Source organism: Trachypithecus francoisi, unplaced genomic scaffold (assembly GCF_009764315.1).
Source record: "Trachypithecus francoisi isolate TF-2019V2 unplaced genomic scaffold, Tfra_2.0 Lachesis_group12, whole genome shotgun sequence".
Classification (NCBI taxonomy): domain Eukaryota; kingdom Metazoa; phylum Chordata; class Mammalia; order Primates; family Cercopithecidae; genus Trachypithecus; species Trachypithecus francoisi.
The window spans coordinates 83,463,690-83,486,418 of NW_022681457.1; the positions used below are offsets into that span (position 1 = coordinate 83,463,690).

The 22,729-nt window shown below is 40.5% G+C and overlaps 1 protein-coding gene and 1 pseudogene across 28 annotated transcripts in view; both read left to right on the forward strand.

Moving 5' to 3' along the window:
• The window catches only part of SCMH1 (Scm polycomb group protein homolog 1), a 246,088-nt gene that overhangs the window by 178,591 nt on the left and 44,768 nt on the right, over positions 1 to 22,729 (forward strand). For 26 of the 27 annotated variants that reach the window (XR_004440916.1, XM_033226890.1, XM_033226886.1 and 23 more), the window contains one exon: positions 18,190 to 18,422. The exons of the other annotated variant lie outside the window; for it this stretch is intronic. Coding sequence is in view for 25 of the 26 variants with exons in the window: in XM_033226890.1 (XP_033082781.1) it covers positions 18,190 to 18,422 (233 nt within the window). In the remaining variant the exon portion in view is untranslated. The remainder of the gene's footprint in view (positions 1 to 18,189; positions 18,423 to 22,729) is intronic. 27 annotated transcript variants of the gene reach the window in all.
• Positions 3,566 to 5,730, forward strand: LOC117092783 (annotated as a pseudogene). The gene has a single exon (XR_004440917.1). The product of XR_004440917.1 is annotated as a tricarboxylate transport protein, mitochondrial-like (transcript).

Consider the following 22,729-nt stretch of genomic DNA (forward strand, 5'->3'; position numbering starts at 1 on the left):
GCTTGAAACAAAACCACCAGGTAACCTATAAAGGAAAACCTATCAGATTAACAGCAGATTTTTCAGCAGAAGCCCTACAAGTTAGAAGGGATTGGGGCCCTATCTTCAGCCTCCTCAAACAAAACAATTATCAGCCAAGAACTGTGTATCCAGTGAAACTAAGCTTCATATATGAAGGAAAGATGCAGTCTTTTTCAGACTTTGAGAATTTGCCACTACCAAGCCACCACTACAAGAATGCTAAAAGGAGCTCTAAATCTTGAAACAAATCCTGGAAACACATCAAAACAACCTCTTTAAAGCACAAATCTCACAGGACCTATAAAACAAAAATACAATTTAAAAAATAAAAACAAAACAACTAAGGTATACAGGCAACAAATAGTACTATCAATGGAATAGTACCTCACATTTCAATACTAACATTGAATGTAAATGGCCTAAATGCTCTACTTAAAATATACAGAATTGCAGAATGGATAAGAATTCACTAACCAAACATCTGCTGCCCTCAAGAGACGCACCTAACACATAAGGACTTGCACAAACTTAAGGTAAAAGGGTGGAAAAAGACATTTCATGCAAATGGACATCAAAAGCAAGCAGGAGTAGCTGTTCTTATATCAGACAAGACAAACTTTAAAGCAACAGCAGTTAAAAAAGACAAAGAGGGACATTATATAATGATAAAAGGCCTTGTCCAACAGGAAAATATCATAATCCTAAACATACATGTACCTAACACTTGGAGCTTCCAAATTTATAAAACAATTACTAATTGATATGGTTTGGCTATATCCCCCACCCAAATCTCATCTTTAATTATACTCCCATAACTCCCTCATGTTGTGGGAGGGACCTGGTGGGAGATAATTTGAATCATGGGGCGGTTCCGCCATATTGTTCTCATGGTAGTGAACAAGTCTCACAAGATCTGATGATTTTATCAGGAGTTTCCGCTTTTGCATCCTCCTCATTTTCTCTTGCTGCTGCCATGTAATAAGTGCCTTTCACTTCCCACCATGATTCTGAGCCTTCCTTAGCCACGTGGAACTGTCAGTGCTGGTAAACCTCTTTTTCTTCCCAGTCTCGGGTATGTCTTTATCACCACTGTGAAGATGGACTAATACAGTAAATTGGCACCGGTAGTGTGAGGTGCAGCTGAAAAGATACCCAAAAATATGGAAGCAACTTTGGAACTGGGTAACAGGCAGCGGTTGGAACAGTTTGAAGGGCTCAGAAGAAGACAGGAAAATGTGGGGAATTTTGGAACTTCCTAGAAAGTTGTTAAATGGCTTTGACCAAAAACCTGATAGCAATATAGACAATAAGGTCCAGGCTGAGGTGGTCTCAGATAAAGATGAGAAACTTGTTGGGAACTGGAGCAAAGGTGACTCTTGTTATGTTTTAGCAAAGAGACTGGCAGCAATTTGCCCCTGCCCTGGAGATCTGTGGAAATTTGAACTTGAGAGAGATGATTTAGAGTATCTGGCGGAAAAATTTCTAAGCGGCAAAGCATTCCAAGAGGTGACCTGGAGGCTGGGCGCAGTGGCTTATGCCTGTAATCCCAGCACTTTGGAAGAGGTGACCTGGAGGCTGGGCACAGTGGCTTGCTCCTGTAATCCCAGCACTTTGGGGAGGCTGAGACGGGCGGACCACAAGGTCAGGGGTTTGAGACCAGCTTGGCCAATACGGTGGTCTCAGGTATGGTGAAACCCTGTCTCTAATAAAAATACAAAGCTGGGCGTGGTGGCACGTGCCTGTAGTCCCAGCTACTTGGGAGGCTGAGGCAGGAGAATCACTTGAACCCAGGAGGCAGAGGTTGCAGTGATCCAAGATCACGCCATTGCAATCCAGCCCGGGCGACAGAGCAAGACTCTGTCTCAAAAAAAAAAAAAGAGGTGACTTGGGTGCTGTTAAAGGCATTCTACTTTATAAAGGAAGAAGAGCATAAAAGTGTGGAAAATTTGCAGCTTGACAATGTGATAGAAAAGAAAAACCCATTTTCGAGGAGAAATTCAAGCTTGCTGCAGAAATTTGCATAAGTAACGAGAAGCCAAATGTTAATCCCTAAGACAATGGGGAAAATGTCTCCAGGCCATGTCAGAGGTCTTCAAAGCAGCCCCTCCCATCCCAGCCCCTCCCCTCCGTTCATCCCAGTCCCTCCCCTCCCTTCATCCCATCCCTCCCCTTCACAGGCCCAGAGGCCTAGGAGAAAATGGTTTCCTGGCCCAAGCCCAGGGTCCCCATGCTGCGTGCAGCCTAGGGACTTGGTGCCCTGTGTTAGCTGCTCCAGCCATGGCTGAAAGGAGCCAATGTAGAGCGCAAGCCATGACTTCAGAAGTGCAAGCCCCAAGCTTTGGCAGCTTCCACGTGGTGTTGAGCCTACAAGTACAGAAAAGTCAAGAATTGGGGTATGGGAACGTCCACCTAGATTTCAGAAGATGTATGGAAACACCTGAATGCCCACACAGAAGTTTGCTTGAGTGCTATGAGTGCATAGATTACTTCTGCTAGAGAAGTGCAGAAGAGAAATGTGGGGTCAGAGCCCCCACACAGAGTCCCTACTGGGATATCGCCTAGTGGAGCTGTGAGAAGAGGGCCACTGTCCTCCAGACTCCAGAATGGTAGATCCACCGACAGCTTTCACCATTTGCCTGGAAAAGACACAGACACTCAATGCCAGCCCATGAACACAGCTGGGAGGGAGGCTGTACCCTGCAAAACCACAGGGGTGGAGCTGCCCAAGACCATGGGAACCCACCTCTTACATCAGCATGACCTGGATGTGAGACCTGGAGTCAAAGGAGATCATTTTGGAGCTTTAAAATTTGACTGCCCTGCTGGATTTCAGACTTGCATTGGCCCCGTAACCCCTTTGTTTTGGTCAATTTGTCCCATTTGGAATGGCTGTGTTTATCCAATACCTGTACCCCATTGTATCTAGGAAGTAACTAGCTTGCTTTTGATTTTATAGGCTCATAGGTGGAATGGACTTGCCTTGTCTCAGATGAGACTTTGGACTGTGGACTTTTGGGTTAATGCTGAAATGAGATAAGCCTTTGGGGGATTGTTGGGAAGGCATGATTGGTTTTGAAATGTGAGGACATGAGATTTGGAGGGTCTGGGGTGGGATGATATAGTTTGGATCTGTGTCCCCACCCAAATCTCATCCTGAATTGTACTCCCATAATTCCCATGTGGGAGGGGCCCAGTGGGAGATAATTTGAATCATGGGGGTGGTTTCCCCATACTGTTCTTATGGTAGTGAATAAGTCTCGCAAGATCTAACGGTTTTATCAGGGGTTTTCACTTTTGCATCTTCCTCATTTTCTCTTGCCGCCACCATGTAAGAAGTGCCTTTCGCCTCCACCACGATTCTGAGGCCTCCCCAGCCATGAGGAACTGTGAGTCCAATTAAACCTCTTTATCTTCCCAGTCTTGGGTATGTCTTTATCAGCAGCATGAAAACAGACTAATACTAATAGACCTAAGAAAGAAGATAGACAGCAACACAGTAATAGTGGGGGACTTCAGTACTCCACTGACAGCACTAGACGGGTCATCAAGACAGAAAGTCAAGAAAGAAACAGTGGATTTAAACTATACCCTGGAACAAATGGATTTAACAAATATATATGGAACATTCCATCCAATAGCCACAGAATACAGCACATGGAACTTTCTCCAAGATAGAGCGTATGGGGACCACAAAACAAGCCTCAATAAATTTAAGAAAATTGAAATTATATCAAGCACTCTCGCAGACCACAGTTAAATAAAAAACAGGGAATCAATTCCAAAAGGAACCTTCAAAACTACACAAATACATGGAAATTCAATAACCTGCTCTTGAATGATCATTGAGTTAAAAATGAAATCAAGATGAAAATTAAATAATTCTTCGAACTGAATGACAATAGTGACACAACCTGTCAAAACCTCTGGACACAGCAAAGGTGATGCTAAGAGGAAAGTTCATAGCCCTAAATGCCTACAGCAAAAAGTCTGAAAGAGCACAGACAATCTAAGGTCATACCTCAAGGAACTAGAGAAACAAGAACAAACCCAAACCCAGCAGAAGAAAGGAAATAACCAAGATCAGAGCAGAACTAAATCAAATTGAAACAAAATAAACTGTACAAAAGATAAATGAGCCCCTACCTCCCACCCGCCATGGCCACACCCTGTGTGCTCTGGTGGCCGCTGAGCCTGTATCTGGGAAGGCCAAACTGACACACCCGGGGGAGGCGATCCTGGCAGTTGGCCTGGTGGGCGGCATTGACATCTGCATCACCTTCCCCACCAAATACGTGAAGACGCAGCTGCATCTGGATGAACACTCGCACCTGCCACGGTACCGAGGCACTGGAGACTGCGTGCAGCAGATGGTCCACAGCCATGGCGTCCTGGGCCTATACCATGGCCTCAGCTCCCACCTCTGCAGCTCCATCCCCAAGGCAGCCGTCAGGTTTGGAATGTTTGCGTTCCTCAGCAACCACATGCAGGATGCCCAGGGACAGCTGGACAGCACGCATGAGCTGCTCTGTGGCTCAGGAGCCAGCATGGCCAGGGCCATGGTGGTCGTGTGCCCCATGGAGACCATCAAGGTGAAGTTCAACCACAACCAGACCTCCCCAAACCCCAAGTACACAGGATTCTTCCATGGGGTTAGGGAGATTCTTCCGTGGGGTTAGGGAACAAGGGCTGAAGGGAACATACCAGGACCTCACGGCCACCATGCTGAAGCAGGGCTCGAACCAGGCTATCTGCTTCTTTGTCATGATCTCCCTGTGCAACTGGTACCGAGGGAACAACCTCAACAAGTCCATGAACCTGCTGATCACTGGGGTCTTCAGAGCTATTGCAGGTGCAGCCAGTGTCTTTGGAAACACTCCTCTGGACGTGATTAAGACCCAGATGCAGGGCCTGGAGGTGCACAAATACTGAAACACATGGGACTGTGGCTTGCAGATCCTGAGGAAGGAGGGCTCAAGGCATTCTACAAGGGCACTGTTCCTGCCTGGGCTGGGTTGTCCTGAATGTGGCCATAGTGTTTATCATCTATGTTGAGGTGGTAAAACTGCTCAACAAAGTGTGGAAGACATACTAAGCCTAGAGGAACCACCCCAGGCACCTCCAGAGTGCCCCACCACCCTTATCTCACATGATTTCAGTGCAGTAGTGCCAAAGGCCCCTTGCTATGTCCCTCAAGCTCTGTGGCCTGGTCTGTGCATTGTGGCCGACAAATCCATGTGTTCCATGGTGCCGTGTCCTCCCTGTGGTCTGTGTGTGACACCACCACTGTGTCCCAGTGTCTGGCCCAGCCATGGCTGGGTGTGCATCTGGCCTGTGACCCTGTGCCCACTTGTCCATGTGCTTACTGTGAGCCCTGTGCCTGTGTTTCATGTTCTGTGTCATGGGACCGTGTGGCCTAGGTCCTCAGCCCTGTATCACTGGCCTGGTCCCAGTCCAGTGCCTTTCACCCTGCCCCAGCATACCACAGCTGCCTCCAGGCCTTGACCTGGCTTCACCACATTCCAGGGGCTGCAGCCCCCCACTTCTCCCGCCATTGGCCTTAGCTGGCCCTTGGGGCCTCCCTCAGCCCAGGACAGGGTGGCATCCGCCACTCTCAGGACCACCCTGCCAAGGCAGAATAAACCAGATTCTGTTGCAAAAAAGTAAATAAATAAATGAAACAAAAAGCTGGTTGTTTGAAAAGATAAATAAAATTGATAGACCATTAGCAAGAAGAGAGAAAATCCAAATAAGTTCAGTAAGAAACAAAATGGGAGATATTACAGCTGACACCACAGAAATACAAAAGATCATTCAAGGCTACTATGAACACCTTTACATACATATACTAGAAAACCTAGAAGAGATGGATAAATTCCTGGGTGGATACAACCCTCCAAGCTTAACTCAGGAAGAATTAGGTACCCTGAACAGACCAGTAACAAGCAGCAAGATTGAAATGGTAATTTAAAAATTATCAGCCAAAAAACGTCCACGACCAGATGGATTCACAGCAGAATTCTACCAGATGTTCAGAATTGGTGCGAATCCTATTGACACTACTCCACAAGATAGAGAAAGAGAGAACCCTCCCTAATTCATTCTATGAAGCCAAAATCGTCCTAATACCAAAACCAGGAAAGGATATAACTAAAAAAGAAAACTACAGACCAACCAATATCCCTGATGAACATAAATGCTAAAATTCTTAACAAAACACTAGCTAACCAAATCCAACAACATATCAAAAAGATAATCCACCATGATCAAGTAGGTTTCATAACAGTAATGCAGGGATGGTTTAACATATGTGAGTCAATAAATGTGTTATGCCACATAAACAGAATTAACAAAAATCACATGATCATCTCAATAGATGCAGGAAAAGCATTTGACAAATCTAGTATCTTTTTATGATTAAAACTCCCAGCAAAATTGGCATACAAGAGATGTATGTAATAAAAGCCATCTATGACAAGCCCACAGCCAACATAATACTGAATGGGGAAAAGCTGAAAACATTCCCGCTGAGAACTGGAACAAGAAAAGGATGCCCACTCTCACCACTTCTCTTCAACATAGCACTGGAAGTCCTAGGCAGAGCAATCAGACAAGAGAAAGAAAGGGCATCCAAATCAGTAAAGAGGAAGTCAAACTGTCACTGTTGGCTGACTATAGGATCGTTTACCTCAAAAACCCTAAAGACTCCTCCAGAAAGCTCCTACAACTAATAAAAGAATTCAGCAAAGTTTCCAGGTACAGAATTAATGTACACAAATCAGTAGCTCTTCTGTACACCAACAGCGACCAAGTTGAGAAATCAAGTACTCAACCCATTTTACAATAGCTGCAAAATAAAATAAAATACTTAGGAATATACCTAACAGGGAGGTGAAAGACCTCTACAAGGAAAACTACAAAGCACTGCTGAAAGAAATCATTGGCTCAAGCCTGTAATCCCAGCACTTTGGGAGGCCGAGACGGGTGGATCACGAGGTCAGGAGATCGAGACCATCCTGGCTAACACGGTGAAACCCCATCTCTACTAAAAAATACAAAAAACTAGCCGGGCGAGGTGGTGGCGCCTGTAGTCCCAGCTACTCGGGATGCTGAGGCAGGAGAATGGCGGGAACCCGGGAGGCGGAGCTTGCAGCGAGCTGAGATCCGGCCACTGCACTCCAGCCTGGGCGACAGAGCGAGACTCCGTCTCAAAAAAAAAAAAAGAAATCATTGACGACACAAATGGAAACACACCCCATGCTGATGGATGGGTAGAGTTAATATTGTGAAAATGACCATACTGCCAAAAGCAATCTACAAATACCCAATGCAATTCCCATCAAAATACTACATCATTCTTCACAGAATTAGAAAAAACAATTCTAAAATTCATATGGAACCAAAAAAGAGCCCACATATCCAAGCAAGACTAAGCAAAAAGAACAAATCTGGAGGCATTACATTACCTAATTTCAAACTATACTATAAAGCCATAGTCACCAAAACAGCATGGTACTAGTATAAAAATAGGGACATAGACCAATGGAACAGAATAGGGAACCCAGAAATAAATCCAAACACTTACAGCCAACTGATCTTTGACAAAGCAAACAAAAACATAAAGTGGTGAAAGGACACCCTTTTCAACACATGGTGCTGGGATAATTGGCTAGCCACATGCAGGAGAATGAAACCAGATCCTCATCTCTCACCTTATACAAAAATCAACTCAAAATGAATTAAGGACTTAAATCTAAGACCTGAAACTATAAAAATTTTAGAAGATAACATTCGAAAACCCCTTCTAGACATTGGCTTAGGCAAGAAGTTCATGACTAAGAACCCAAAAGCCAATGCAGTAAAAACAAAGATAAATTGCTGGGTCTTCTTAAACTAACAAGCTTTTGCATGGCAAAAGGAACAGTCAGCAGAGTAAACAGACAACCCACAGAGTGGGAAAAAATCTTCACAATCTGTACATCTGACAGAGGACTAATATCCAAAATTCACAGTGAACTCAAATCGAAAAGAAAAAAGCAAACAATACCATCAAAGAGTGGGCTAAGGACATAAATACACAATTCTCAAAAGAAGATACACAAATGGGCAACAAATACATGAAAAAATGTTCGACATCACTAATGATCAGGGAAATGCAAATCAAAACTACAATGTGATACCACCTTACTCCTGCAAGAATGTCCATAATCAAAAAATAGTAGATGTTGGCATGGGTGCAGTGAACAGGGAACAGTTCTACACTGCTGGTGGGAATGTAAACTAGTACAACCACTATGGAAAACAGTGGAGATTCCTTAAAGAGCTAAAAGTAGAACTACCATTTAATCTAGCAATCCTACTACTGGATATCTACCCAGAGGAAAAGAAGTCATTATACAAGAAAAATACTGGCACGCACATGTTTATAGCAGCACAGTTCACAGTTGCAAAAACGTGGAACCAACCCAAATGCCCATCAATCAATGAGTGGATAAAGAAACCATGATACAGGGCTGGGTGCGGTGGCTCACACCTGTAATCCCAGCACTTGGGAGGCCGAGGCAGGCAGATCACAAAGTGATCAAGGAGATCAAGACCATCCTGGCTAATATGGTGAAACCCCATCTCTACTAAAAATACAAAAAATTAGCCAGGCATGGTGGCACACGCCTGTAGTCCCAGCTACTCAGGAGGCTGAGGCAGGAGAATCGCTTGAACCCAGGAGGTGGAGGTTGCCATTAGCCAAGATCACGCCACTGCACTCCAGCCTGGTGTCAGAGCAAGACCCCATCTAAAAAAAAAAAAAAAAAAAAAGAAACTGTGAGATATATATATATGATGGAATACTACTCAGCCATAAAATGGAATTAATGGCATTTGCAGAGACCTGGATGAGATTGGAGACTATTACTCTGAGTGGAGTAACTCAGGAATGGAAAACCAGACATCATTTCTCACTTATAAGTGGGAGCTAAGCAATGAGGATGCAAAGGCATAAGAATAACACAATGGACTTTGGAGACTCAGGGGTAAAGGGTGGGAAGGGGATGAGGGATAAAAGACTGGACAAATACAGTGCAGCGTATACTGCTTGGGTAATGGTTGCACCAAAATATCGTAAATCACCACTAAAGAACTTACTCGGCCGGACGCGGTGGCTCAAGCCTGTAATCCCAGCACTTTGGGAGGCCGAGACGGGCGGATCACGAGGTCGGGAGATCGAGACCATCCTGGCTAACACGGTGAAACCCCATCTCTACTAAAAAATACAAAAAAATTAGCCGGGCGAGGTGGTGGGCGCCTGTAGTCCCAGCTACTCGGGAGGCTGAGGCAGGAGAATGGCGTGAACTCCGGAGGCGGAGCTTGCAATGAGCTGAGATCCGGCCACAGCACTCCAGCCTGGGTGGCAGAGTGAGACTCCGTCTCAAAAAAAAAAAAAAAAAAGAACTTACTCATGTAACCAAACACCATCTGTTCCTCAATAGCCTATGGAAAAAAAAAAAAAAAAATGATTAAACATGTCTCAGAGAGCTACCCCATAATCAGATTGTCAGAAGCCAAGAACAAAGAGAAAACCTTGAAAACAGCAAGAGAAAAATGATTCATCATATAAATGAGATCCTCAACTTGACTACTGGCTTACTTATGATCAGAAACAAGACCAGAAGGCAGTGGGATGACATTCAAAGTACTAAAAGAAAACAAAAAACAAGAACAACAAAAAACACCAGTCAACAGAGAATTTTATATCCAACATATTCCTCTCAAAATACAGGTGAAATAAAGACAAATGCAGGTAAAGACTGAAAACATGTGTTGCTAGCAGACTTTCCTAATACTAAAGTTCTTTAGGCTGAAAAGTGACACCAGATTGTAGCTTGAATCCACACAAAGAAATAATGAGCACTGATTTAAGGTCATCACATAGGTAAATAAAAGATAATATACACTTTTACACTTTTATTTTAACTGATTAAAGATAACTGCATAAAGCCATTTAAAAAAAGAGAGAGACCTGGTAGGAGGTAATTAGATCATGGGGCAGTTCCCCTATGCTGGTCTCATGATAGTGAGTTCTCACAAGATCTGATGGTTTTATAAGGGGCTCTTCCCCCTTCACTCGCCACTCTCTCTCGCACCTACCACCATGTAAGACATGCTTCTTCCCCTTCCACCATGATTATAAGTTACTTGAGACCTCCCCAGCCCTGCGGAACTGTGAGTCAATTACGGAACTGTGAGTCAATTAAACCTCTTTATAAATTAACAAGTCTCAGGTATGTCTTTATAGCAGTGTGAAAATGGATTAATACCATATCTAACAAGTAATTCATAAGAAACATGTTTAAAAACTGAACTGTTGGTTCCCTTCCCCAATGTTTAACATCCTAGTAAATGGCATCATTTTCCTCCACATTGCTTAAGCCAATAACATTGGATCATCTATGACTCCTCTCTTTCTTTAAAAAAAAATTTTTTTTAATACAGACTGGGTCTCACTGTCACCCAGGCTGTAATGCAGTGGTGTGATCACAGCTCGCTGCAGCCTTGAACTCCTGGGCTCAAGTGATCCTCCCACCTCAGCCTTCTGAGTAGCTGGGAACACAGGTGCATGCCATCACTTCTGGCTAATTTAAAAAAAAAATTTCTAGAGACAGGATCTCGCTATGTTGCCCGAGCTGGTCTCGAACTCCTGGCCTCAAGTGATCCTCCTGCCTCCCAGAGTACTGGCATTACAGATGTGAGCCACCATGCCCGGCCCTCCTCTATTTCATTGGATATGATTTTATACTTCTGTGTTTTGTCTTTGCTAATTTTCTTTCACTGACATCCAGTCATGTCAGCTCTTTCTTCCAATGTATTCTGAATCTAACTAATTCTCATCTTCTCCAATAATATTACTCTCTTCAGAGATTTCAGTTCATCACTATCTTTTGTCTTTTTTGTTTGTGTTTATTTTATATTGATATAAGAGGGTGCTGGATTCATTTCCAACACCCCCAGAAGACTCACTTATTCTCCCTTTTGGTTGAAACCCCAGCTGCCCAACCCCACCTGCCCAACCACTCAAACTATCACTACAGATTAGTTTTTCTGTTTTCAAACTTCATATAAAGATAATTATAAAATACATACTCTGGCTTCTTTTGTCTAACATTATTTCTGTGAGATTCATGTTGCTGCATACAATAATAATTTTTCTTTTTAATTTCTCTGTAATATTCCCCTTTATGAATATACCACATTTTTAAGATCTTTTGGGCCTTTAGGTTGTCTCCAGTTTTGCCTCTTATGAAAAATGCATGGTGAATATTCTAGCACATGGCTTTTGGTGGTCATATCACTCACTTCTCTTGGGTATATACTGAGATGTGGAAATGTTGGGTCATAGGATATACAGCTAAGCAATTTGTCAAAATGATTTATGTTCCCACCAGCAATGTTGAATTCTAGTTGCTTCACATCCTTACCAATATTGTCAGTCCTTTAAATTTTAGCAGTTTTGGTGGGATATAGTGTCCCATAGTTTTAATTTACATTTCTGTATTACTAATAGTATTCAACAACTTTTTGTATGCTTATTTGCCATTATACTCATTTTTGTGAAGTGCTTCATCAAGTCTTATCCATTTTGTAAATTGCCCAGTCTTCATTATTGATTTTTGGGCATTCTTTATATATTCTGGATATTATTTTTCTTATGTATGTGTTTTATGTATCTTTTCCCACTTCCTGGATTTTTTTCATTTTCTTAATATTGTCCTTTGATTAAGAGAAATATTTTGTTTTAATGAGGTCATATATATCAATCTTCAGTCTTTGATAATTAATGCTTTTTGTGTCCTGTTTTAATAAATCTTTGTCTGCCCCCATAGTTTTGAAGGTATTCTCATTTGTCTTCTTCTAGAAATTAGATGTTTTAGCCTTCACATTAATTTTCGTATCTGGTGTGAAATAGAATTCAAGTTTAATTTTTTTCCATATGGATACCTATTTGGCTCACCACAATTTTATTGAAAAGACTATTTTTTCTCTCCACAGAATTGCAAGGGCACATTTATCATAAATCAGATTATTATATATGTGTAGTTAATTTTGGAACTCTCTATTTTGCTCTGTTGATTCATTCATCTACCCTTGCACCAATAATACATGTCTTTTTATTTTTTTTTTTTGACAGTCCTGTTCTGTCACGTACACTAGAGTGCAGTGACACCATCATGGCTCGATGCAGCCGTAACCTCCAGGGCTTAAGTAATCCTCCCACCTCAGCCTCCAGAGTCACTGGGACTACAGGTGTGTGCCACCATGCCCAGCTAATTTTTTTAAAAAATTTTGTAGAGACTGGGTCATGCTATGTTGCAAGGCTGGTCTCAAACTCCTGGCCTCAAGCAGTCCTCCTGCCTCAGTCTCCAGAGTGCTGGGGTTACAGGCATGAGACACCAAGCCCAACCAGTAATATATGTGTAAATTACTGTAACTTTATAATGAATCTTGCTATTTGATGATTCACGTTCTCCAGCTTTGCTGTTATTCATGAAGATTGACTTGGCTACTATAGGTCCTTTGCATTTCCTATTAAAATTTAGAATTAAATTGTCAATTTGTATACATACACCACACATTTTTTTAGAAACTGCTGAGATTTTGATTGGAATTGCATTGACTCTAGATCAGTTTGATGAGAGTTGACACCTAACAGTGGTAACGCTTTCAATCTATGAATGTAACATCCCTTCGTGGCCATGTGGTATCTACATCTTCTTTAATTTCTCCTATCAATGTTTTATAGTTTTCAGTGCAGATGTCTTGCCCATCTTTCACTGAATACTTGATGTTCAAATAACATCAAGTATTTTGTGGATTTTTAAATAATTTTCAGATTGTTGCTATTTAGAGAAATACATTAGATTTTTACATATTGGATTTGTATCTAGTGACCTTTCCAAATTCATTTTTTTATTTTAATAGATTTTGTAGACTTGTAGGGAGGAATATTTACATAAACAATCATGTTGTGTACAAGTAACACTTCTTCCCTTACAATCTATATTTATAGATTTTATTTATTTTCGTTTCCTTATTGCATTGACCTCCAATACAATGTTGAATAGAAGTGGTGATAGTAGTTATTCTGTTTTATCCCATAATTCAATAAGAAGTGTTCAATATTTCACCATTAAGAATGCTGTTGGTTATAGTTTTTTTTATAGATGGCTTTATCTAGACTAAGGAAATTCTCTTTTATTCCTAGTTTATTGATAATTTTTATCCTGAATGGGTGTTGAATTTTGTCAAATGCTTTTTCTTCATCTATTGAGATGATATATGGGCTTTTTCTTTCATTTAGTGAATGTATGTGTTCAGCTGATTGTATTTTCCATTGTTAAACAACCTTTGTATTTCTGGAATAAATCCCACTTAGTTATGATATATTATCCTGCATGTTATGATATGATATATATAGGATTATATATCTGATATACATATATAGAGAGAGCTAGATTTAATTTACAAATACTTGGTTAAAGATTTTGCATCTATGTTCATGAGGGATATTAGTCTAGTTTTTTTTTTTTCTTGTAACATCTTTGTCATGTTTTGGTATGAGGGTTATGCTGGCCTTACAAAATGAAATGGGAAGTGTTCCCTCTTCTATTTTTCAAAAGAGACTTTGCAAGATTTGTTATTATTTCTTCTTTAAATATTTGCTAGAATTCACCAGTGAAGCCATTTAGGCCTGGGATTTTCTTTGTGGAAAGATTTTTAATTGCAGTTGCAATTTTTTTTTATTATATAAGAGGCTTTTCATATTCTGTTTTTTCTTGTGTCAGTGGTATTTTTTGCTTTATTTTGTTTTTTAAGAGATGAGGTATTCACTCTGTAATCCAGGCTCAAGTGCAGTGGTGCGATATAGCTCACTGCAACCTCGAACTGGGCTCAAGTGATCCTCTCGAGTAGCTAGGGCTACAGGCACACACCATTTGTTTTTGTAGAGATGGGGTCTCACAGTGTTGCCCAGGCTGGTCTTGCGTGGCGTTTTATCTCAATTTTCGTATTTTTTGGCATAAAGTTATTTATACTATCCTGTTCTCTTCCCAATGTCTGATGGATCTGTGATGAAATTATCTCTGCATATTCTATATTTATTAGGTATATGTATCAGGTAGGTTGGTTGGTTAATTGGTTATTCATGTTATTAGTTTTCTTTTGGTTAGTGTTTATAGAGTATATTATTTTCATATGTTTGCTTTTATCTTCTTGTGTTTTTATATTTTGAGTGTCTTTGTATCTCGGGGCCCTCTTATAAACAAATATAACTGAGTTCTGGGGTTTCTTTTGTTGGTCTGGTTTGTTCATTTATTCCTACCGATTGTTTTACTTAACCCACCTTTATTTAATATAATTCTTTTATTTGGGTTTAAGTCAACATTTTGCATTTTCCTTTTTTGTTTTCTATTTGTCCAAGTTCTTCCTTATTTCTTTATTCCTCTGTTCTTGCCTTCTTTTGGATTAATCAAGTATGTTTTATTATTCGACTTCTCTCCCCTTAGCTTTTTAGTAATACATTCTTATCACTGATAATTCTTTAATTAATTGCCCTGTGCAAATATGCATATTGGACTTATCAAAATCTACCTTAAAGAAGTGCTCTAAACACTCCCAAATAATGCAAAATTCATACCAAAATTTGGCTCCATTTACTCTTCACTTTCATCCTCTGTGCTATTGCTGTCATATAACTTATTAATACATATGTTATAAATGGCACAAGTCATTTTTATTGTTTTAAATAATCAGTATCCTTTTGTATCAACTCACATGTTTACCCTTTCTTGTGTTCTTTATCTTTCCTGTAGTTTCATGTTTCCATCTGGAATTACTTTCCTTCAGCCTGAAGAACTTCCTTTTCATTTTCCATAGTTAGGTCTGCTGGTGACAGATTCTCTCAGCTTTGATTATCTGAAAAATCTCATTATTTTACCTTTATTTCTGAAGGATGTTTTCACTGGGTGTATAATTCTATCTTTGGTAGTCTGTTTCTTTTAGCCCTTTAAAGATACTATTCTACTGCTTCTTGCTTACACAGTTTTATTGAAGAGACAGCTATCACTCTTATTGTTGCTCCTGTAATGCTGTTTTTCTCTCTGATTGCTTTTTAAAATGTATCTTTGTATTTCCTCCCTGTCTTTTATTTCATCTGTATTTCATCTTTTGTATTTTCAGCAGTTTGACAATTATGTGTTTTGGCATAGTTTTCTTTGTATTTTTCCTACTATGGATTGCTGAATCCATAGGCATACTGAATCTATGGGTTGATATCTTTCATTAGTTAGAGATAAAGTCTCTGCTGCTATCTTTTCATGTATTGCTTTTTCTTCATTCTATCTGTCTTCTCCCTCTGGGGTTGCAGCCACTCATATTTTGGACCTATTGACTGTGTCTCCTTATCTCTAATGCTCTAAAATATTTTTTTCATATTTTCTCACTGTACTTTATTTTGGATGTTTTCTATTTTTTCATCAAATTTATCAATCCTTTCTGTTGGCTCTTGTCTGCCCTTAAATCCATGCAATGAGTTCTTCCTAATACTGTATTTTTTAGTTATAATATGTCCATTTAATTTTTATATAGAGATTTCTGTGGATACTATCTATCTTTTCTTACATTTTGTTCATCTTTTTACATTTTAACATCTTAATTATGATTTTTTAAAAATCTATGTGTTTGTTCCATTATTTGGATAATATATGGGTCTCTTTCTATTGCCTGTATTTTCTCTTGATTACTGATCACACTGTTTTGACTCTGTTATGTCTAATAATTTTTGTAGTATGCCAAACATTTTATATTAAAAGAACTATTGAGGCTCCAACTGGTATCTTCCATGAGAAAGAATTCTTCCTTTCCTCTGGTAGACTAATAGGATAGGACCTGATCACCTCAATCTAATTATGGATTGAGTTAGACCACGTCTGGATTGTGCCTACGGTTTATCCTTGTTGTTTGGACATGGATTGAGAACCTAATTTATATCTTCTTAGCCCTGAAACACTGCAGGAGATTGTCCTACCCTTGAGAGGTCTGGGGCTTAGTTTTATTACCTCTTACCCCTTATAGTTTTAAAATATCTTTAAGAGGAGATCAGCCATGTGTTTGGGGTATATACCACCTACTTCTAGTGGAACCTTGTCTCCTAAAACCACAAGATTATAAAAGCTTTTTAAAAGCTTTAAAGTTCCAGTGTGCTGACCCAAAATTCAGCAAATACCCAGTGAGAAAAACTGGCCACATGAAGGGGCTCCTTAAGTTTCCAGTTTTTCACAGCAGCTCTCCTTTCTCTTTCTTCCAGTGGAGCCCCTCACCACATGCCAAGCCCGATCCTTAGTTTATGCCAAAATTAGCAGATGCCCTCAGGAAAGAAAACAGTATCAGCTACCTCAGAGGCCATCCCCTGGGATTCCAGTTCATCTAATCCTCATGACAGCTCTGTGCTGTCTTTAAATAATTACTCTGACTTTTTCTAGTTATTACATCGTTAACATTGTACTACCACTATCTCTTCCTACCTGGAGGCCTAGGAAGTATTATCTTCTACCTGCCCTATATAATAGTTTATTAACTGGTCTCCCTAATTCTACTCTTGTCCCTCTCACAAAGCAGTCGGAGTGGTCCGTTTAAGTATATCTTGTCCCTCCCCTGCTCAAAACCCTCCAGTGGCTTCCCTTTATATTTAGAATAAGTTCAGTTCATTTTCACAGGCTACAATGCTACACAATTTTACTGCTACTCACTCTCTAACCTAATTTCTCTCTACCCTCCCCCTTGCTCACTCAATTACAGCTCTACTGACCTCCTTTCCATTTCTCAAATACACTAACATGTTCCTGTCTCATAATCTTTGCACTTGTTGTTACACCCTCTCACATCTTCATAAGGCATTGTGCCTTTACCTCTTTCGGGAGCTCTGTGTAAATGTCATCTTCTCAAAGAGGACTTCCCTTAAAATTCTGTTTCTTTACCCTGCATTAGTTTTAATCACAGCACTTAGCACTACCTAACATTTTACTGTATATTGTGCTATTTTTTTAATTTTCTGTCTCTCTCACTGGGAGGTAAGCTCCATGAGAGTGGAAGTCTGGTTTGTTCACTGTTCTATCCCCACGGCTTAGCACAGTGTATAACTTAACAGTAAGTGCTCACTATTTGTAGGATGAATTAGATATCCCTTACCTCAAAAAATTCTCAGTTTAAGGAAAAAATGAATAATTGGAGTAAAATTAAGAAGTACTGTAACATAGATGTCTACAGAATGCTTTGGGAGTAAAGAGAGGGCACTGACTTAGTTGGGACATGGTGAGAGAAGGCCTCAATAAGGAGGTAGCCCTGGATCGAGTACTGAAAATTTAGTATTGTCATGTGTCTGATAAAGAATAATAGCTCAACATACAGGGCTACTAGAACATGGGGTGGGATGATAGGAAATGACATTAGTCATAATGGGAGAGCAAGATGGGCAGAGTCAGAAAAGTCCTTAGAAATCAGGATAAAGAATTTAGACCTTACCTTAAAGGTAATGAGGAATAAAGGTTTTTAAGAGCAAAGGATTTTAAGGAGAGATACTATCAGATGTATATTTCCACATGTTCCTCTACTCCTCACTGCAAGAGTCAGACTAAAACTTCAAGTAGATTGATTTAGAAAATCCCTGGCATAGTAATCAGGGCTCAATTTCAAAACAGAAGTTCTTATCCCCAACTCACTATGTAACTTGGGGAGGGCATTTTGTCCTGTTCTGAGCCTCAGACCTTCATTCTTAGCAGGAGAGAATTATAGGTTTCTAAGAGCCCTTTCAACTCTGAGCCTATGATTCTGTTAATATTTATATACTTCAGCCTTGACTTAGGTCACAATACTTGTCTAAGATGCCTTAGGAAGAAAAATTCAATATTTTTTTTGCATCTGCCAGAAATAATTTAAAACCTCCAATTCCAGCCAATCTAAATTCAGTTTTCTTCAGAGATTTCCTAAACGTTTAGGTCAAATACCAGGAAACCAGCTTCTTGGAACAAAACTACCTGAGCAGAAGTGGCAAGTCCTTTTTTCCTTCTGGCTGGGATGAGAATGCAGGGGGGAGGGAGGGTGATAGAATGAGTCTTTTTCTTGCAGTTGTGATTCCAAAGAATCCCTATCCTGCCTCGGATGTGAATACTGAGAAGCCCAGCATCCACAGCAACACCAAAACTGTCTTGGAACATCAACCAGGGCAGAGGGGGCGTAAACCAGGAAAGAAGCGGGGCCGGACACCCAAGACCCTAATTTCCCATCCCATCTCTGCCCCATCCAAGACAGCTGAACCTTTGAAATTCCCAAAGAAGAGAGGTCCCAAACCTGGCAGCAAGGTAGGTAAAATGTGGGTTTCCCAGAAAGGGATAAGGGATTATAAAGGGGTCATTCAGCCAGGCGCGGTGGCTCATACCTGTAATCCCAGCACTTTGGGAGGCCGAGGCGGGTGGATCACAAGGTCAGGAGATTGAAACCATCCTGGCTAACATGGTGAAACCCCATCTCTACTAAAAATACAAAAAATTAGCCAGGCATGGTGGCGGGCGCCTGTAGTTCCAGCTACTCTGGAGGCTGAGGCAGGAGAATGGCGTGAACCCGGCAGGCGGAGCTTGCAGTGAGCAGAGATCGCACCACTCCACTCCAGACTGGGCGACAGAACAAGACTCCATCTCAAAAAAATAAGGCGGGTGAGGGGGGAGGTCATTCATCCATACCCATCTCTCTTGGAAAGAAGCATATCTGGCCCTCTTCTCTATCTTGTATATGCTTGTAAGAGGAATTTCCTAGATCGTCATCCCTACTTGCTACTTGCCTGAGAGTTGGTAACATTAAAGATAGGATTGTGGAGGATAGGAAACAAATTTTAACTTTGAAAGTTACTCGTATTTGAGGAGATTCTGGTCTAGTGTACATGGAAGAAACTGCTCTTTGTTAACCTTTCCAAAGTAGATGTCCATCGTGTGGACAGAAAGCACAAATTAATTCTGTAAATGTGTTTTTTTTTTCTTTTAATCAGCTTTTTCAGGTTGAATGTAAATATATTTTTTGCTATCTGTACCTCTTCAAAAAAAATTGAATACCTACTAACTGTCAGACTCTGTATTAAATGCCAATACATACATATCCCATGATTTTCACAAAACCCTAAGAGATAGTGTTAATGTTATTTTATAGTAAATTGAGACTTACAGATGTAAAATGATTTTTCTAAGATTACATGGCTAGTAAATGGCAAAACCTACAGAGATTGGTCCTTAGATCTATTTCCAAGGTCACTGGTTCCCTAGCATATATTCGCTCTTTCCCACATTTCCTGAGGGACACAACACTTCTAGTGTTCTAGTATTGGAAAAGACAGCTGAGTCAGCTTCACTGAGCACTGTTACTGAAAGTACTACCTCTTAGTCATGGCCTGTTTTTCATGGGTATCTTCCCTAAGGAAGGCATTGATATGAGAAAAAAAAAAAAAAAAAAGACTTCTGTCAGCAGCTTCTCTAGGGCCCCTTTTAGCATCACCTCCTCCACTCGTTTCTTAACTGTCAGGAGATTTCTCTGAATTTCCTCCCTGAACAAGAATACCTAAGTTCCAGTATGGAGATGATACCCAGTTCTCCCTGGGCATTCCATCCCAATCTCATTAATTCCTCCCTGGGGCTAGTTTGTTTGTCTGTTGGTTTGTTTTGCTTGTTTATTAGCTTCCACTGACTTCAGTCCTTGTAGAATATAAGCTCCTCAAGGTCAAGAACCTAATCTTTTTCTTTTTTTTTCTCCTGTGGTGCCTTATATCTTAGTCAGTCTTTTGGGAAATATTCAGAATATGCAAGATGGGTAGGAGGATAGGTGGGTGGGTGCATGGATGGATGGATGGATGGATAGATGGATGGATGGATGGATGGATGGATGATTTTAGTGATGATGTTACCAATCTCAGTTGTCTCTTATTTTTGGTTTCAGATTCTCAATATCACCTCCTGATCTTCCTGTGTAACACATAATGCTCCTCTTGATCTGTTACCACTAACCCAGGTCCTAATTCATTTTTGCCTTCATTACCCACCTCTCATTCTCATGTTGTAGAGGAGAGGCTGAAGGCCCTAAGGATGCAAAGCCCAGAGAAGCCATGCTTTTGATGATGGCTTTTGATGATGACATCTTGAGGACAGTCAGAAGAGGGAGAAAACTTATCTGGGGGGCTCCAACTAGAACCAATACATGGAAACTCAAGCAGAGAAGCTTTGTCTCAACATAAAAGGAACAGTTAAATCTATCCCCAAATGGAAGTAATGAGCCCCTGTAACTAGAGGTATTTCATCAGGGACTGGATGACTCTATAGAAGGGATCTTTTAGGGAGAGGGAATTAGAAGTATTGGGTAGATGGTTGGGTTAAATAGCCTTTAAGATCATTCAGAACTCAAAAACTGATTCTGTGATTGCCTCTGCTCTGCTCCCTCAGGAAGTCTTGAACGTAGTGACCAAAGTACTTTTTCTTTCCAGCCTTCTTGAAAGCAGTCATTCTCATCTTTTCCCGTATTTTATGTCCTAGCATTTGATACTCTAATTCTCCTTTGTGTTCTTTTGCCTACCCCTACAAGTGTATATGCCTTCCACTTCACTTGTGAGCCTTATATCCCTTTTTGTTTGTTTTGCTTTGATTTTTGAGGCGGGGTCTCACTCTGTCACCCAGGCTGAGTACAGTGACATAATCATTGTTCACTGCAGCCTTGACTTCCTGGGCTCAAGTGATCCTCCCACCTCAACCTCCCAAGTAGCTGGGACTATAGCATGTGCCACCATGCCCAGCTAATTTTTAAAAAATTTTTTGTAGACATGGGGCCTTGCTATGTTTCCCAGGCTGGTCTCAAAACTCCTGGGCCTAAGCAATTTTCCCACCTAGACCTCCCATGGTGCTGGGATTACAAGCGTGAGCCACCATGGCTGGCTTTATATCTCTTTTTGAAGCAGAGTAGTCTTGTGGATAGAGCATAAGCTTTAAAGCCAGACATACTTAGGTTTAGATCTTATCTCCATATGTTACCACCTGTATGACTTTGGGAAGACTTCTTTGGGTAAAGTCCTGAGCCCATTTTATCACCTGTAAAATGGAAATGAGATAATGTATGAGTACATATAATATTGTACATGTACCTATCTCAAATAGGTTTACATTATTCAGGCACCGAACCTACCAGGCTTGTTCGTTTAGGGACCCAATGAAATCCTACCATCAACTCATTGAAGTTGAAGTGGTATTTCCTTCCTTCCCTGACTCATTCGTTACTTATTTGGATTTTCACTTTTAGCAGTAAAAAAACATGAGCAGATGTTCACTTTCAATGTGTGTTTTGAATGCTTCATGAGAGTTTCATGATTGCTTTCACAGGCAAAGCCATCTTATATATGCCTGCTGTCATCAGCGCTATCTCTTTAGAGAACATACTCCTAGAAGGCAGACAGGTTGATATGGCTCCCAGCAGTTACCCCTACATGAAGCATTTAGTAAAAGTGGATTTTTGGATCTCTGTGATGGTTATGTTTGCCTTGCATTCAGAAAGGCTTTTAGCCAGACGTAGTGGCTCCTGCCTATAATCCCAACACTTTGGGAGGCCAAGGTAGGAGAATCGCTTGAGCAGGAGGAAGTTCGAGACCAGCCTTGGCAATATGAGACCTCATCTCTACAAAAAATTTATAAAAGTAAGCCATGCGTGCTGGCACACACCTGTAGTCCCAGCTACTCAGGAGGCTGAGGGGGGAGGATCACTTGAGCATGGAGGTGGAGGTTGCAGTGAGCCAGAACCATGCCACTGCATGCCAGCCTGGACAACAGAGCAAGACTCTGTCTCAAAAAAAAAAAAAAAGGCTTTTTAGGAAACTATTTCTCAGAAGAAAACCTGAGATCCTTCTCCCCCAAAAACTGCCCTGAACAGTGTAGGGGAAACAATAGATTTCTCAAATCATCTTTATTATTTCCTCTATTATTCTATACTGCATGCTTCATAAAAAATTTTATTTACACTTATTTTATGCTAAGTACCATGCTAAGAATTGTACTTAGAACCAGACTTTCAGAGTTCCAGGTGAATAGGGATACTGGTATATAAACATGTCATGACAATATATTGACAAATGCAACAGTTCAAAAAACAGAGGTAACATAAAAGAGACAATGATTAGAGAAAAACTAGAAAAGCTTACTAGATAAACAGATTTGTAAAATAAATTTTAAAAAAGCATTTCAAGTGGAAGAGACATCATTGTAAAGGTGTGGACCAGGTAAAATTGCAGTTTTTAAAGAAGCAATAGAGATTTACTAGAGTAAGAAATTTAAGGGAAAGAAGGGCAGGTAATGAGGTGAAGAGAGAGGCACACAGAGTAAAGTTGTTTGTAGAGTTAGAAGGGTCATTTCTATTTTTTATTTGTTTCCATTTTTAAAGAGACAAAGTACAAAGTAATGTCAAAGCAGACTTAAACTATAGCATATTTTGCTTTTGTTTGCCCAACTAATAAGGGATCTGGAACTTCATATGATAATATTGAATCTAGTATGAAAGATAATACATTAAGCTTTGATCCTACAAAAGACCAGAGGCTTGTATATAGATTCAGAAAATGTCTACTAAGCATTTGCTACAGGTATATGTATAG